Raw genomic sequence first — 18,838 nt, 5'->3', positions numbered from 1 at the left:
ACTCAGCTGATTTTAATTGTTTTTGACTTTGCCTCCAATGTGTTTCTACTACATATAGAATAAAATAGTTTTAAATATGGATTAAAATAAAATATTTTTAAAAGGATATGCTAATGTCTTGTGACTTCCTACAAGAATTTCAAAGCACTTAACAAACATCCTGGAAATAACTACAGGCACACGGAGACTCACATGCATAGTCACTCATCTGCAGAAGCATTGGCAGGATTGAGGCCATTACTGAATTAAGTTTCAGATCACCTCTGGGAGGCAGGTCAGTATGATTTACCCCATTTTATTGATGGAGCAACTGAGACCCCAACCTTGCCATGGGAGCCCCATGGCCACACCCTTACACCCTTATAGAGTTCATTGGAGGATAAGGGTTTGAGAAACAGAGAAATTGACTTCCCCAACACTACACTGTGAGTCATTCCCAAAGCCGGGATTAGAATCTGTGGACCCAATTGTTCAATATGCTCTGCACAGTCAGAGCCCTGCTGAAGACATGGGAGCTCCATTTGGGGTTCATTCATGTTGGGCACCTTGCAGGACCAGGACTTTAATCTCTTGAGGCTCTAGTCTGTGCTCTAACCAGCTAGGGCAGCCAGACAGCAAATGTGAAAAATCGTGATGGAGTGGGGGCTGGGAGGCATAATAGGAGCCTATATAAGAAAAAGACCCAAAAATCGGGAGTGTCCCTATAAAATTGGGACATCTGGTCACCCTGTAACCAACAGACCAGGTTTCTTACACAAACTTCCCACATCTGTGGTTGTCAGACACCTGTTTTCCAGGGTAAACCCAGATGTTCTAAGTGGTTGGGCAGGTCTGTTTAAAAGAAAAAGTGGGAGCCTTTAAGCAACAGAGCAAATAGTCTCAAAATCTGATGTATGAATAACAGCACTTAATAACCACTTGACATAGTTATCGATCATTTTTCAGTTAGCATTGTTATCAATGGCAAATTACGATTGATATTAATGTTATATGTATTATACTGATGGATTGTTAATTATTATTGATTCTATTAATTATGCAGGATTGACAGTAATAATTATCTTCGCTCTTACTGGCTTCAGCTAGTCGATTAGGCAGCAGGTTTGCACGCCTGGGGAACCTGGCTGCGAGGGGCTTTCCGAGCACGGGCACGTGCCGGCTTTAAAGCTCAGGTCGGATCTATTTCCCTGCTCCCGCCCCCTCGCGGCGGAAGGATTCCGTGAGTGCGGGACGCTGGTAAAGCGAACCCGCTCTCGGCGCTCTGTCTGTAAAGAGTTCCCGGCTGCCATGCCGTAGCACTTAGTGTTGATGCGCCACCAAAGCTTCCTGAGAGGGGACGGCGGCGGCCATTTTGTGCGGTGCTGGGTCGCTGCTGAGAGCGCCGGGCGGGAGGCAGGCGAGCGCCGGGCCGGCGGGCGACTCGGGTGCGGGAGCTGCGGGGCCCGCATTGCCGCTGAGAGGCGATGGCGGATATAGACAAGCTCAACATCGACAGCATCATCCAACGGCTGCTGGAGGGTGAGGGAGCGGGGGGACCCTGACGGGAGCGCGGGGCCTGGGGGTAAGCACGGCGGGGTCCCCGAGGGGATGCGCTCGGCCCCGCCGGCTGCAGCAGAGGGAGGGTCCGGTGGGGCTGGAGCCTGTGGGAGGCTCGCCGCAGGGGGCGGGCTCGGCGGGGCCGGCGCGGTGTGAGGGGGCAGCGCGGGCGGTGAGGGGGCCTGTGGTGTGCGCCCCGCTCGCCCGTGCCCGGCCCCGCTCGAACAGGGCTGGCCGCAGCCGACAGGCGCTTTGTGTGCCCCGGGGACCCCCGGGCTTTGCCTGGCGGGCCTCCGCGTGTTAACGCCGGGTTCTCCTTCAGCGCCTGCCCGAGGGAAAACCAGGCTCCTGGATGGAGCTGCTGGGTGCGTTCCCCTCCCCCCACCCCTCTTTGCAAGCGGGGGGCGATTTTTGGGGGTGGGGGCGTAGAGAGAGGTTGAGAGGCTGGAGGTCCGGCAGCCTGCCCGCCGCGCACATGCGCAGTGGGTGAGTGCTTGGCAGGGCGGTCGCAGGGGGGGTGTGGAAGTGCAGCTTGTCTCTGTATAAAGCCCTGGTTCTCGACCAGGGCTCTGCTGGCCCTTGGGGGGCCACGAGCAGGTTTCAGGGGATCCGCCAAGCAGGGCCGACATTAGACTTGCCCAGTCACGGGCAGAAAGCTGAAGCCCAACCGTATGGGGTAGAAACCCAGGGCCCCAAGACCCGCCATCCGGGGCTGAAGCTGAAGTAACGTAGCTTTGTGGGGTCCCCTGTGGCATGAGACCCATGGCAGTTGCCCCGCTTGCTACCCACTAATGTATCCCTTGGCTTTTGTATGCAGAAAAATGGTGGTTGTGGCACAAGTGGGCTGTTAAGTGTTTGTTGCCTTTTTTTGAGGTGGGGATTTGCTCAGAAAGAAAAAGGTTGAACCCCCCCCCCCCCCCCCCCCCCCCCCGGTCTAAAGGACAGAGACTGAGTCTGTTGTGGCAGTCTTTTTTAGCATAATCTGGGAGATCTTCTGTTCAGGTGGGAAAGGTTATAATTTTTAATTAAAACATTGTCATCAGTTGCTTGTAGGAATACAAGCCTCTGATGGGTGTGTAATTATAAGTTTCACTTAAAAAAAAAATCAGATACGAGGCTTTATAAACTGTAAGTGGGCTGGTTTTGCACTTTTCAATAAAATGGCATTTATTTGGTTTGTCTTACTGTCCATCTGTATTCCATTAGAGGGTAGGCGATAGGGAGGTGCATCCAGTGTCTAGTCTTTCCTAAATAAATACAGGGGTTGCGGTGGGTTTAATTTTTTTATTTGGTCAGCATCTGATTAAAATGGTTTATTAATCTTTGACTAGGGTACAAGGTTGCAAAGTAGCCAGTGGATATTCTCCTTGGAATAGAAAGCAAAATAATTGGTTAAAGAAGAAAACTGGATTTATCTAGCCTGTCTCAAGTCCGTCCATGCACTCATATGTATGGACTTACCCTGGAAGAGCTTGGCCAGGATTTTAATTTTTTTCCCATTTGGGACAAAGTAATCTAAGACTTTGCTTAGCCAGATGCTAGATAAATGCCTTTCATCTCTTCCTTATTGTAAGATATCTTTGACCTGGATAATGAAAGGCCAGGGCAAAGAGACAGTTGTGCTGCTATAGAAACTTAGGATTTACAAATCCAGTGGATTTGGTTTGTGATTGTGCTGTGTGTGTATATATATAGAGAGAGAGAGAGATTCTCATCTCTTGTTTTTTCTCTCCCTAATATAATTAGGGAGGAGATAGATATAGAGATATAGATATATACACACGTGCAGAAGTGTTCCTGAAACATCGCTGCTTTTTTGCGGGCGTCAGCTCCTTCTTTCAGTGCATTTGGTGTTTAAAAGTTGTTTGTATCGTGGCTACTTACTGTAGTTCTTGTTTGCCTTGCTATAGCATAACTATCAGTAGTTTTTTCCAGAAAAAGAAAGTAAATATGTCAAAGTTCTTAACAAGAAAAAGTACACCTCTGCCTCGATATAACACTGTCCTCAAGAGCCAAAAAATCTCAACTGCGTTGTAGGTGAAACCACGTTATACCAAATTGATTTGATCCGCCGGAGCACACAGCTCCCCCCAAGCACTGGTTTACCGTGTTATATCCTCATTTGTGTTATAGCGGGTACCGTTATATAAGGGTAGAGGAGTATGTAGTTCAAATGTTAATAGGTAAAACAAGTAGTAAGATTTATTTGATATTTTATATAATGTTTGTTTGCTGTCTAAGACTTTTGGGGATTGGATGGAAATGTGAAGCTTGCTATCTTGAAATTAGGGCTGTCAAGCGATTAAAAAAATTAATCATGATTAATTGCATTGTTAAACAATAACAGAATACCATTTAAATGTTTTTGGATGTTTTCTGCATTTTCAAATATATTGATTTCAATTAAAACACAGAATCAAAGTGTACAGTGATCACTTTATATTTTTTATTATAAATATTTGCACTGTAAAAAAACAAATATTATTCAGTTCACCTACTACAGGTATTGTACTGCGGTCTCTTTATCATGAAAGTTGAGCTTACAAATGTAGAATTGTGTACAAAAAATAACTGTTTTATTTTTGAATGCAGTGTAAAACTTTAGAGCAGGGGTAGACAAACTATGGCATCTGTGCCGAAGGCGGCACGCGAGCTGATTTTCAGTGGCATTCACACTGTCCAGGTCCTGGCCACCAGTCTGAGGGGCTCTGCATTTTAACTTAATTTTAAATGAAGCTTCTTAAAAATTTAAAAACCTTATTTACTTTACATACAACAATAGTTCAGTTATATATTATAGACTTCTAAAAGAGACCTTCTAAAAACGTTAAAATGTATTAGTGGCACCCAAAACCTTAAATCAGAATGAATAAATGAAGACTCAACACACCATTTCTGAAAGGTTGCTGACCCCTGTTTTAGAACCTTCCAGTCCACTAAGTCCTATTTCTTGTTCAGCCAGTTGCTTCGACAAACAAGTTTGTTTACATTTGCAGGTGATAATGCTGTCTGCTTCTTGTTTACAATGTCACCTGGAAATGAGAACAGGCGTTCACATGGCACTCTCGCAGTCAGAATCGCAAGATATTTACCTGCCAGATGTGCTAAAGATTCATATGTCCCTTCGTGTTTCATCCACCATTCCAGAAGACTTGCATCCATGCTGATGACAGGTTCTGCTTGATAATAGTCCAAAGCAGAGCGGACTGACACGTGTTCATGCTCATAATCTGTGTCAAGATGCCACCAGCAGAATTGATTTTCATTTTTGGTGGTTTGGGTTCTGTAGTTTCTGCATCAGAGTGGTCCTCTTAAGACTTCTGAAAGCATGCTCCACACCTCATCCCTCTCAGGTTTTGGAAGGCACTTGAGATTCTTAAACCTTGGGTCAATAGCTGTGGCTGTCTTTAGAAATATCACATTGGTACCTTTTGCGTTTTGTCAAATCTGCAATGAAAATTTTCTTAAAATTAACAACATGTGCTGAGTCACTTGAGACTTCTTTAACATGAAATATATGGCAGAATGCAGGTAAAACGGCCAGAGACATACAGTTCTCCCCCGAGGAGTTCAGTCACAAATTTAATTAATGCATTATTTTTTTAATGAGCATCAGCAGCATGGAAGCATGTCCTCTGACATGGTGGGCGAATCATGAAGGGGCATAGGAATGTTTAGCATATCTAGCATGTAAATTTTTGAATTAATCGTGAGTTAACTGCGATTAATTGACAAACCTACTTGAAATACTACATAAATAGTACTTCGAAGAACTCACCAACAAGGTACTCAAAGGATATGGCCAAGTCACTGTACTTATCACTACAAAAATTAGCAGTATTAACTAGTGTTGCATTGATTAAATGCCAAAGCTTTAACATTGAAACTTTATATAAAATCAAGAAATTAAACAGAGGATTTTAAACTGCTTGGGGCAGGTATTATTTTTCTAGATTTAAATAACATATAACACTGTTTACAAATATTAACAGTTGTTCCCACAACAGCTAGTTCTGCCCCTTTATATATATTTAGTGTATTATATATTTACTCCTATTTTCAATATGAGCTATAGCAGTCAGTTGCTATATGGAGTAAAAACTTAATTTTGTTATAAATCTCAGTGATACTGGATTAATGTAGCCTTCTGTATTTAATACCATTTTTAATAAACTAAGGCCAAAGACCCATTTTTACATTCTAGTAAATAGCTGTGTTTTGAATAGAAGTGTTAAGTTGTGATTGTATATCTTAAAAGGGAAATAACATGTAAAACCCACTGTATTATTTTAGTTTTTACAACTTCCCAACCCTTTTTTCCAAACTTGGGAATGCCGACATCCCCATTAACTATGCAGGTAACATTTTAAAAGTTAACTTGAACAGATGCATTTGATCTAAATACAAAAATATCTTTATGCTCAAATTCTCTTAAAGTGTATTTCATCCCAAAAGCCTCATCACCATTCTTTTCTTCTTCCACTCAGTAAATGTTCTTTGGGCTTTGCTGAGCAAACTTGAGAGAGTGAAACCCAAATGATGATTTCTGGATTATAACTCATCTAAAAAGAGGCCCTGGATAAAGCTCCTTCTCAACCATTACTACAGCAGCACTGGTAGCATGACCAAATTTTACTTCCATGAAAATGTGCTAATATTTAGGTGTGCGCACATGCATATATCTGAAACTATTGCATAATTTTCTTATAATTATATCTCAATCAAATTCCCCTCAAATGAATAACACTTCAGACTGGGTTCTCCATTGATTAAAAGTTTGTTCCGATGGATTACCACATCTCTCAAACTTAATCCTAAAACCCTTTAGTGAAGGCTTAATCTGTAGAGTTATCTTGTATTTCAGTACACCTGTCCTTAGAAACTACATACTCCTGCATTTTGTAGGTAATAGTCAGTCATTCTAAATGTTTTGCTAATAAAATTAAAGCATCCAGACAGGTAATTAGGTTTTGTTAGCTCCAAATATCAATGGAAATATCTTTGTGAAACACTTCAAATCAATGAGAAGGTGTTGGGGTTTAAACATTGCTTCATTATTTATAACACAGTTTTTAGTCTTGTGCTCTTTGCAGAAGACTCAAAGTGAAAATCTGTTTTCATTGTCCACTCAGAATGAAGTGATTTAATGGTAAAGAGTAAATTACTTTGTTTTAATAATAGAATGTTAATGTAATTGAATTTTCATAAAAAGGATAAAAGTTATGTTAACAATTCAGTGTAGAAATTGAATATAGTGATTGTGCAGTTACCTGTAACTTTTAATGTCAGATTATAGTCACACATTCAAAATATAAAGGAAAAGACTGCGGTTGACAAAACATGGATTCACATGTAAAACAGAAATATACTTTAGTCTTGAGTATCCAACTCTTAATACTCATTTGAAGCATCACATTAATATGGTACCTAGGAAAGATTCAGTGTGAAATGTGTTAAACTCAAATATAAACAGATTATGCTTAATTTCAGTTATAATTTGTAGTTCTTGGGCTGAAATTTTTAAAGACCAGTTTAAAAAAAAAAAGTTACTGATATACCACCTCCCCCTTTTTTTTAAATGTAATCTAGCCCATGTTCATCGAACCATAGAAATGTAGTGATGGAAGGGACCTCAGAGTCATCAAGTCCAGCCCTCTGTGTTGAGGCAGCACCAAGTAAACCTGACCCATTTATGTCTAAGCTCTTCTTACAAACCTCCAGTGATGGGGATTCCCCAACCTCCCTTGGAAGTTTATTGCAGAGCTTGACTACTCTTACAGTTAGAAAAATTTTCCTAATATCTAACCTAAATCTCCCTTGCTGCAGATTAAGGCCATTACTACTTGTCTTACCTTCAGTGAACTTGGAGAACAATTGATCAGTCCTCTTTAAAACAGCCCTTAACATATTTGAAGACACTTATTGATTCCATTCCCATCCTCTTTCTTTTCTCAGGAGTTAAACATGCCCCAGATTTTTTAACCTTCCTCATAGTGCCAGTTTTCTAAATCTTTTATCATTGTTGCTACCTTCTGGAGTCACTCCAGTTTGTCCACGTCTTTCCTAGAGTGTGGTACCCAGAACTGGACACGATACATCAGCTGAGACTTCTCCAGTGTTGAACAGAGTGGGATGAATGCTGCCTGTGTTTTACATACAGCACTTCTATTGATACACTTTGGAATATTAACCTTTTTTGCATCTGCATGACACTGACTCGTATTCAATTTGTGATCCAGTATAACCCCCAGATCCTTTTAAGCAGTCCTACTACTTATTCCCCATTTAGTAGTTTGATATTTCCTTCCTACGTGCAAAGTAGTTCATTTGTCTGTCTGAAATTTTCTTACTGATTTCAGACCAATTCTCCAGATTGTCAAGTTCTTTTTGAATTGTAATCCTGTCCTCCAAAGTGCATGCAAACCCTCCCATCTTGGTGTCATCCACAGGTTTTATAAGCATATTCTCCACTCTATTATCCAAGCTATTAATTAAAATATTGAATAGTGCTGGACCCAGAACTGACCCCTGTAGTGCCCTACTAGATTGAAGAAACCATTGATAACTACTTGAGTACAATGTTTAACAAGTTATACACCCACAGTATAGTAGTTTCATGGAGACCACATTTCAAAGTAGCTGACACTTTAAAAAATGAATCTGTATGATTGGATTTTAAAGACTTGCACAAGCACTTTAAACTTTCTTCTCATTGTAATGTAAATATTTGATGCTTCCTTTATTCCTCCAAACATGTATAGTGCAAAGCCATTTGACTGGTCAGAACCTTAAAGAACAATTCAGTGAAAACATAATACTTATTTTATAGATAATTCGGCCTGTAATCTACTCTTTATTTCTCTTCCCTTGTTCTGAGGGCACTTAGAGTTTATATACTGTTGCTGCTTATTCCCTTTTGCAGAATGTTTCAGTAACTTTCACAGCATACATTGATAGAAGAATGAGACTTGAAGTGGGGAGTAAGTAACAGGAACACTGTATGGAAGAAAGAAGTTTCTTAAAATTCCCCTTAATAATAGAATGAGACGTACAAAAATATGGTCAGCAATACCTGAGCATGTATCCGCTGTATAAGAATAAGAAAGGAGATTTAGTCAGCTTCTGAAATTGCCACTTCAAGGTTGCAGTTACCTGTCTGTAAAATTAAAAGGGCTAGTTACAAGAACGTTGCTAGGAAAGATGCCTCTGAGAGAATGACCCCTACACTGGGAAGAGTCAGTACTGATCAAACAGCCATGAAAAGGGGTTTTAGGAAATGCCTAAACTCCCATTCTCAAGGCCAGAGATTTTTAATCAAGACCTTCCAGGGTTTTTAAAGCTGAAGCATGGCTTTGAAATACCAGTCTTCGTGCACTTCTGATATTTTGTTTTTATAACTTTAGCCTTCTAACTGCTTTCTGCATTTAGTGCACATCACTAACCTTATTACATACAATATAAAAGTAGATGCTGATCAAAAAGGGAACTTCATAATTTGTGTTGACACTTTCTAAATCAAATACAATAATTTTTTGATTCACAATGGCTTTGTTTCAAGATGTACTTGCTTTATTTTAAAAAACCGAACACCTTAAAGATTAAATGAAACTGCTTTTTTGAACAGAACATTTCATTTGACCTGGAACAAATCTTTTTACTCTTACATTTGCTGAGAAATCCAAACATTGCTTTGGGTTGACTTAGAATGAGTTTTTCAATTTTATGGAATGGTCAGCGAACTGAGAGATTGGTTATTCATGCAGCTGGACTCCACAATAAAAGAATGTCTTGAAAATGAGATTGAAACTTGCTCAGCTTACTGAGGTGGCAAAAGAAAATAAAACAATCAGAGGAAAAAGGAGTAACTGACACGTTAAAACAGCTGACTAAGATCTTAAATGGGTGCCTAAAGGTAGGCTCCTAAACCTATTATAAACCATTTGTTTCTTAAAATCTTAGTCCTCTCTGTGCTAGAGCTTCCACAGCTACTACCAAAAGGGAGCTATAAATTATGCATCCCAACTTTGCCAGTGTAGGTGCAGCCAATGAAAGCTAGAACTGTATTTTTTTGTTTTTAGAGAGTGCTGAGATCCCGGCTAATACATGAAAGACTCCAAATCATATATGCACATTTACTACACCCAGACTTCTGTTCCTAGTAATGCCTCTTACATGTTGGTTTGAGGAGACATCCATCTATCTCTGTAAATGGGGAAAGAGGATTTCCTGGGCCTTAGAAAGGGAGGCTTTAGGTGAGAGGAAATATGGATAAACTTGCATAGGCAGTGTTTATAAAGTTTTGCCTTTTTCCTAAAGCAAATAATTTGATTTTGTACATTTTTGTTGGGTTTTTTTTCCTCTCCCTCTTTAACACTGCATCTGCTCATTCCTTAAACTTCTGGTTAGGTAGGAAGCATTTTCTAGTGGTTTGTGCATTGAGCTGGGACTTAGAGCCAGGAATTCAACCCAGCCTCCTATTACATCCTGTGTGACCTTGGGCAAGTCATTTTCCCTCTCTGTGCCTTGTTCCCAGCCTTCTGCTTGAATATGTAATACTGCACTCCCATGTTTTGTCAATTTAGAATAAAAAGGTGTTCAGGGCATGGACTGTTTCTTGCTGTGTTTGTACAGTATCTAGCACAATATGGCCCTGGTGCTGGTTGGAGCCTCCAGGAGCTACTGTAATACATATAATAACTTACTAATTGATGTTTTAGCCTTACACAGCACTCTAAGGTGTCTGTCTTTGGGAAGAAAACTTTTTGTGGGAAAGGAAAAGTATTAAATGGAATTCTTATTTCCTAACTCGTCCTTAGGTTAAAAAAAGGCCTTCATTTTCTAGAAGTAAATGCAAATATTTTTCATAGTTTTTCAAAAAATTGAGTTCTAAATACTTTTGCATCTAATATTTCAAGCATTTCATTGTTTTTTGTGAAGATCCTTATAGAGTTCATGTAGTTGTGGAAATGAAAGTGCAGTCTTCCTCAAAACATGCCACCAAGTTCAATCATTGTTGTCTTTCACAAATACAGCCACTCCACCATGTTCTTGTAAGGAGAACTACTGCCCATGTGCTCCTGTAGCTGGTCATAATGCTAGGGATACAAGCTGAGATGGTTAGTGATGATCACTGAAACAGCAACAGTGTTTGTGTGGAAGTGTCTCCATGTTTGCTCCATAGTCAGTCTTGTTTCACAAAGGAGCTAGCGTGGTGAAGTTGTTGTTGAAGATGAGCTCGGAGATGTATTCTTGCCAACTAATCTTGTATTTGTAGCATTTAGGTCAGCTGCATGGAGCGCACAGGTGTTGACTTCTGAATATGAACTCATCTGTCTTTAAAAGTTCACTGCACTAAGATCTGGCAACTTGTTCTGAGACTTCTGGCTTTCTTAAATCCCATGCTGCTGACAGAATTGTAGGAGCATTTAATTAATCAAGCTATTTAACCCTATTTCAAAGCTCATTGGGCAAGCCTGGTGCATGTGGTACACGTGATGTCCCTAATTAACAAGGTGTGCTCACTAGTTTGGAAACCTGGTTTGGAATGGGTCATACCCTTTAGTGGACTACATTCTGCAGGGATGCAGCAGTGTCTAATAGAATTAGGTACTTAAAAGTTAGAAGACCTGGATTCTATTTCTACCACTATCACTGATATGGACAAGTCACTTAACCTCTACTCAGTGAATGCACATTACTACTTATAACAGTCTGAGTAAATATGACACAAAATGCTATTTTGTTTTGCAGTCGTATGCAAAGTACACATTTTCAATTTGGTGGTGCTACTGTGAGCTTTAGTCTTATCAAAGTTAATAGCTCTAGAATTTTCTCTCTTGGGGTATGTATACACTGCAGTGTAAGCCCAGGGTTCAAACTCAGACTCAAACCTAACCCCCTTTTTGTCTACACACAAATTGCTCAGACAAAGGGTCCCAGGACCCCATGGGGGAGGAGGGTCTGGGCCTGAGTCAGGCCAGAACCCAGAGTTCAAGCCTTCCTGTTTTGCAGTGTAGATGCTGCTCTACTGGACTCATGCTCTAGGAGTCTGCCAGAAGTATTCCACAAATCTCACAAGGTGACACTTTGTCCTCTGGACAGTCAAGTTTGTTGAGCAGTTAAGTTTTCCCACATTGCACCATGAACAGAGGGCTAGAGCAGCCACATTTTTTGGGATTGCACTAGGAAGTCTGGGATATGGATGGTTGGACTTGGGCCTGCATAATGTGGTGTAGATGCTGGAGCCTCAGGTTGGGATCCACAGTTCAGCAGTCCCTAACATAGGGTTATGAATGAGCATAGATGCTCATGCCCTTGGTTAACAAACCCAAGGTCTGCTAACTTGAGTTCTGCTAATCCTGGGCTTATGTTGCAGTATAGACATACCGTTAGGTTGCCTACACTGCAGTTAAAAACCCACAACTGGCCTGTGCCAGCTGACTTGGGCTCTAGGACCCTGTGAGGTGGGAGGATCCCAAAACTTGGACTGCACCCCAATTCAAAATATCTACACTACAGTTAAATAGCTACTTAGCCCAAGCTCCGTGAGCCTGAGTCATCTGGTGTCTAATTGCTGTGTATACATACCCATAGAGGCTCAAGCATCTAGGAGTAGCTTTTCAGTTCCAGTTCTGAATCTGAAATAGCCAACTCAGCAGGAGTCAGGAAGTACCTTTCCAACACACCAAGACAGAATTATCATATTGCCATCAGCAATTCAAGCAGATTATCCATATTTGCTAGTTTAGGAAGCATTAAGACTACAGAGAACTAAAATTTCCATTCTCTGGCCTGGTTTCACCTTTGGACCAAATCATTTCAAATGTCATGCAAAAAAAAAAGTACCTCACTGAATTTCAAGAGATTTTCCCACTTCTCTCTTTCCGTCTATCATTATATGGCAATGAGTTTAATGTGCACTGGCAACAGTATGATCAGTTTCTATTGTCAAGACAGTCGGCATCCAAAGGACTAGAAATTGCTTGTTCTTACATGAAAACAAAAGATTCTGGCATTTCAGTGGAGAGAAAAATCCCTGAAAATTTAATTCTGATTTCTGTTTCAAATTATCACCGTAACATCTAGCAAAAATAGACTCGTGCCATCTTTGTTTGGTCTAGTTACAAATATAATTGAGTGCCTGTGGACAGCATATTTATTGCTCATTCTAAGCCTTTTTAATCTCCTTACTTTTTTAGAATGTGGGATGCAGGGTTTCAGTGTAGTAGTAGTACCTATAAGACTGACTAATGCAAGGTTAAATCTGTTTCCTCTCTACAGAAATTACAGACAAGACCAGACACTTGTTAAGCTTTTTAGAGCAAAGTTTAACTTTAATATTTAAATGTTAATTTTGCTCTCTTTTATAATGCAATTAACTTTGATCGCTTTTTCTATAGATTTCTGTTAACTGCTGCTGGATATTTGGCATTTTGGACAACTTGCTCAGCTCAGAAAGTGTTTAGAAAATTGCTACATGGCTGAGTAGCTTCATGCTCAGTAAACTATTATGAAATAAAGATTTAACTTTCATTTCCATGCTTCATGACTTTTAACATTTTAATGGAACACTTGAAATTTAGTGTCAATTCCAGTAATGCCATATAATGTCAATGATGTATGATAATATTATAGATATGCAGTGTTATAGCCATGTTGGTCCCAGGATATTAGTGACACTGTGGGTGAGGTCAGATCTTCTGTTGGATCAATTTTGTTCGTGAGAGAGACGTGCTTTCAAGCTTAGGTAGAGCTACTCCTGGGGGAATTCTGTGCCTAAAAAATAAGCACACAATATTTTAAAATTCTACATATTTCATTTGTCAAAATAACACCACATAATCACACCAGTTTCAATTATTTTTGGTCATTTATTTCAAAATACCTGGCAGCAAGTATGTCTGTAACAGTACAGGCAACAGAAAAGATTCAGGAAATTTTTTTTGACAAATAGATTCCTTACTAGGCATACAGAACTCTGAGTAATAATTCATTTAAACTACAATACAGAACCATTTCCCTCGCACCCCTCAGAAGCAGTGCAAAGGCTTGGGGGAGTCGGGGGTAACAGAGGAGCTGAGGGAGAAGGAAGTAAATTGCTGGGAAGGAACCTGGATGCGAACTTGGAGGGTTGTTGGGTATGGGTGGGAAAAGTACGGAACATTTTTTTGTGGGGGTGGGAAGGGATTGTTAGGAAGCTTCCCCCATGCAGACCCTGGCTGACCCCTAGCCTCTCCTATTCAGTCAGGCACATCTGCCCCTGTTCCCATGTATTCCTGCACCCCCCATGTGTCTTTGCACCACCTGCCCAGATATGTTCCTTTGCTCCCACTCAGACATCCATCCCCCTTTTCCATCCCCATGTGACTCTGTTCCCCTCCCAGCTACTCCTCTGTTCTTATGTAGCTCTGCACCCCCCTGCAGCCCTGTGCCTCCACTCCCATTCAGCCTCTGCCCCAGTCTGTTCTCACTCACTATCCCTTATGAGCCCCTCTGTGACCAGCACCCCATAGCTCATGTCTCCTAACCTAGCCTGACAGGTGCTGTGAAGAAGGCACTACAGGCTCTTTCTCTTCCCTTGCTGGCTGGGAGCAGCTGCGTGGTTCTATCGCTGCTTTGCCCTCTGGTGGGAAAAAGGGAGAACTGTAGCAAAATTTCAGCAGAAGCTTTTTTCTACACACAAAAATAAAAATAGGTACACCTCTTTAATTATGTGCATATGGAGTAGCACAGAATTCCTCAGGGAGTGATAGAGCTCTTCTTCAGGTCTGGAAAACATGCTCAGGCCTAGTCTACACTGGTAATGCTAAAGCGCTGCTGTGGCAGCGCTCTAATGTGGCTTGTGTGGGTGCGACGCTCTTTTAAAAACCTACATGAGGGCATAGCTACCAGTGCTGGGAGCACTGTCTACGCTGGCACTTTATAGTGCTGAAACTTGCTGCACTGTAAATTGCTAGTGTAGACAAGCCCTCAGTGTCACAGCTAAACACCAGAGTGAATCAGTTGTTTATCAAAGTAGCTAACGCATTTCAAAGGGCAATTCCAGGTGAAGTGGCCTGTTAGTACTGCCCATGAGGGAGAAAGGAAGGTGGGCAAGGCAGCTAGGGTGGGCAGTGTGTGTGTTATAGATTGTTGTAAAATAAGCCATACATCCAGTGTGTCTATTTGGTCCATATTTTTTAGTTTCCAGCAAAGTTATGAATTTAAGCTACCAATCTCATCTTTTGAAAATGTTGTCTGGGTTTCCTTTTGAGGATGAGGACTGATAAGTCAGATACAGAGTGATGTCTTTCACCCTCCGGTGATGTGGTGTTTTTGTCTTTTATCATTTTCCTGTGAGTTCATTCAAGATGTAGTGATTGTCTGGTTTCACCCACATAGTTGTTGGGACATTTAGTGCACTGGATGAGGTAAACCATGTGTTGTGATAGGCATGTGTAGAACCCATGGATCTTGAAGGCTATGTTACGGGGGCTGTTGATCATTGTAGCAGTGGAGATATGTCTGCAGCTTTTGCATCTGTTCTGGCAGGGTCTGGTGCTGATTTGAGCAGATGTCTAGGTCTGTGGGGAGCTAGCTTCTGATGATGAGCTTTGAGAGGTTGGGGGCGATGTTTGAATGCCAGAAGAAAGGGTTAAGGAAAACTTTATTTCAGGATGGGGTCCTCATTGATTATGGGGAAAGCTAAGACTTTGTCACAAATATTTTTAGTAAAAGTCACGAGCGGGTCCCTGGTATACGTATCCCCATTATCTATTGTTTCACGTATCCCATGGCTCATCAGTAGGGGAATGTATTATGATTCACATCAGTCCTGATCTGCATATTCATTGCTTCACCTCTTGCATGACTTTTCTTTGGGCCCTTCGCCCAGCATTCAGGAGGCACTGGGAAGGAGAGGGAAGAGTGGGAACGCAGCATGCTTGGAGGAGGGGGCGGAACTGGGCAGGAAGAGGCGACCCAGGCCACTATTTCTTATGGGGAAAAATTCCCGGGTATCTGTCGTTTCAGTATCAGTCATCCTTTTCAGAACGCAACCCCAATGTATACTGGGGATCCCGTGTAAAGAAAATTTCATGGAAGACCATGACCTGTCCCAGACTTTTACTGAAAATGATAAAATGAGAAGGGACTAGGCAACTATGGCGTGGCTGGGAGCTCTGGGGACCCCACCACCTGTTCAATTTCAGAACTTCAAAAAACTCTATTTGTGATTCTGCAGCCTTGTCTACACTAGGAAAAATTAGTACCTGTGACATCAACTGATACTACTAAACCACAAGTGTAGGCAAGCCTTGTATGCTGGAATTCTGTCTACACTAGTGGTTAGGTCATTGCTACTACCATTGTGACTGTACCTGGTATGACAGTTGATGTCACACAGATGCTAATTTTTCTAGGATAGGCAAGGCTGCAGAATCACAAGTAACATACTTTAAAAGGTGTTCCGGAAAGGAATTGGGCAACTTAGTTTTTTAAAGTTCTGAAACTGAACTTCACTATAAAATTTACAAGTCGGGTGGGGGCGCTAGGGTCAGAGAATGATATGTTTTAGTCCATTAAGAGTTAAACAGGCTGTATGTGTCTATATAGAAAAGTGAGTATCCATATTATGCTTGCTGGCTGCTATAATATGGGTATTCTTTTCTGATATAGGCACCTTGACTAGACTAAAATCTAAACCTTTTTTTAAATTCTTGACTTGTGCTACTTATTTTCAAATTGGAAAACATCACACCTAAAGCCTAAGCACTGTCAAATTTATTTATTAAACTTTCTGTGTTATGACACTCTAGTTCTTGGATAGTAGTTCCAATTTTAGCTTCAGTAAAAATTAATTTAAAAGTTCTCTGTGAATACAAGGGGTTCAACAAAGCAGATTTTTTTTCTTTGCCTCTAGGTCACCACTGATGAAATAATAACCTTGTTATACTTGGATGCTTATTTGCTCTTCTATTTAAAATGTGTATATATATGGATACAGATTGGCATGCATTATTCTTTACTTGTTAATCTTATCCTACCTGTTTAAGGTGTTTGAAACTGATTTACAACTTCTCACTAAATGTTCAGGCAATGTCTAATTTGCACAAGTAGACTGCAGGATAGATGTAATCTTACTTCAATAGTCAGAAGGAACTTTTCACTTAACTCTTGCCAAAAAGTGTACCCGCTACTTTGAGCAGTTCAGTTGAACCATGGTTATAGAACGTTTGCTATCATACTACAAGTACATGGTCTGAAACAGGACAGTGTTAAGCTCATTCAGAGGAAAGGATTTAATTCAGTTTTTAACTATAGTTGTCTGTGGTATAAATCTAGGGCTGAATACTCCCCTCAGTCACAGCAGAATGCCCAGTAATGTCACTGGGAGGCTTGCACAAAGATTATAGGTATGTACTTCTGTGTATTAATGAAACTATTGTTGGTGTGGTCCCTTTATTGTGAGAAAGTATCACCCAGTAGTAAAATATGCTCATCTTTAGACCCTCGACTGTTTCTGCATTTTGTTTCTCTTGTTCTTCCATCTGCATTTACTTTCCTACCGCAACTTCTTATCTCCCATCAGTTCTCCATTTCCTGCACTACAGTAGTCAGCAATGAGAGAGTTGATCTTCATATCGTTGTTGGCCTTTAGAGTTTACACTCCAGTGAGGTTAAAGGGAGTAGAGGAGTTTAACATCTGAGTCGCTATCTCAGGGTATGGCTACACTTGCACGGCAGCGCTTTGAAGTTTCGAGTATGGTGCCAGCGCTGGGAGAGAGCTCTCCCAGTGCTGCATGTACTCCGCATCCTCTACGGGTGTAGCTTGCAGCGCTGGGAGCCGGGCTCCCAGCGCTGCGGCACTGTTTACACCGAGGCTTTACAGTGCTGTATCTTGCAGTGCTCGGGGTGTGTTTTTTTTCACACCCCGGAGCGCGAAAGTTGCAGCCCTGTAAAGCGCCGGTGTAGCCATGGCCTCAGGCTGTCTGCAGTCTCAGACAATATTTGTATCAGTTTTCACTAGGTTCATGTTTGGAAGATTCCTTGCAACTGAGGGCAAAAAACTTTTAAAGAAGAACTTTACACTCTGCATAAGCTGAATGTGGGCCACAGGTGCATCAAGTGGCCTGGGTAGTTGATACCACTGATCTAGTATGTTTTGTTTAATATATTGGACTATGAGGTAATATTTAATGTCCTATTATACAGTTGGGGACTGCATCTCAAAGTGTGTCCTCTAGTTGCTTCAGGCTCCAATTTCTGCTACAATACTCAGTGTTGCATTGTTGAAGACAAACATCAACAGGCTCCACTTGTTGACTAAAGACTCAGATGCTATAGGACAGCAACTCAGTCTCTTGTAAGGATTGCCTTATATACAACTTGGGCGATTTGCCAGCTGATGCATTTTTCTGCAGACTATCAGAGTGCCTAGCTACTTCCTTCTCTATGTAATGGAGGTAGATTACTCCTAAGTGCCTCTCTGATTGCTCAGAAACATCACTGACATCTAGTGTGTGATCAGGGATGCTCTCACAGGAGAGTAGCATTTGAAGACTACTAGAGCCTTCTTCACAACTGACTACACTTGAAATTTCAAAGCGCTGCCGTGGCAGCGCTTTGAAGTGTGAGTGTGGTCAGAGCGCCAGCGCTGCATGTAAACCACATCCCTTACTGGTGTAGCTTGCAGCGCTGGGAGCCGCGCTCCCAGCGCTGCGGCACTGATTACACTGAGGCTTTACAGCGCTGTATCTTGCAGCGCTCAGGGGGGTGTTTTTTCACACCCCTGAGCGCAAAAGTTGCAGCGCTGTAAAGTGCCAGTGTAGCCAAGCCCTCAGGATTGTAATTTAGTCTTTTGATGTCCATTGCTAAAAACCCACTTCTCTGTGGCCATGCTGCAGCCCAGATGAAGACCCTCTTCTATGCAAACTCTCTCTCTGCACAGATACAAATTTTATATCCATGGTTATAAATTGGTATCTGTGGAACTTTGGCAGCAAAAGGAGCAGAACATGGAGCCAGCGCCCCACACTGTCAGCTCCTCCAGTGTGGCTGTACTGCCCCCAACCCAGCCTGTTGGGCAGGCACCAGGCTCACTGGCAACTGTCCCTGGTCACATTCTTATGTTCGTGCAGTGCGCGTGCCGCTGGACAGGACACTCAAGACAGCTGTGTGGAAGGGATGGAGGCAGGGCTGGGGCCGGTACAGCCATGCTGGACGAGCTGCTGGCATGGGGCACCGGCTTCTGGGAGCAGTGAACCCACGTTCTGTTCCTTTCACTGCTTCGGTTCCCAGGAGAGCCCTGCGGTTCCACAGATAC

General features: G+C 41.8%; 1 protein-coding gene across 1 annotated transcript in view; it reads left to right on the top strand.

The window, feature by feature from the left end:
• Positions 1-1,347: 1,347 nt before the first annotated feature.
• The window catches only part of PPP1CC (protein phosphatase 1 catalytic subunit gamma), a 29,869-nt gene continuing 12,378 nt past the window's right edge, over positions 1,348-18,838 (top strand). The window contains exon 1 of the mRNA XM_050924393.1: positions 1,348-1,518. Coding sequence (XP_050780350.1) covers positions 1,464-1,518 — 55 coding nt within the window. The 5' untranslated portion in view covers positions 1,348-1,463. The remainder of the gene's footprint in view (positions 1,519-18,838) is intronic.

The sequence above is a fragment of the Gopherus flavomarginatus genome, chromosome 15 (genome assembly GCF_025201925.1).
Source record: "Gopherus flavomarginatus isolate rGopFla2 chromosome 15, rGopFla2.mat.asm, whole genome shotgun sequence".
Classification (NCBI taxonomy): domain Eukaryota; kingdom Metazoa; phylum Chordata; order Testudines; family Testudinidae; genus Gopherus; species Gopherus flavomarginatus.
This window is presented reverse-complemented; position numbering and strand designations above follow the sequence as displayed.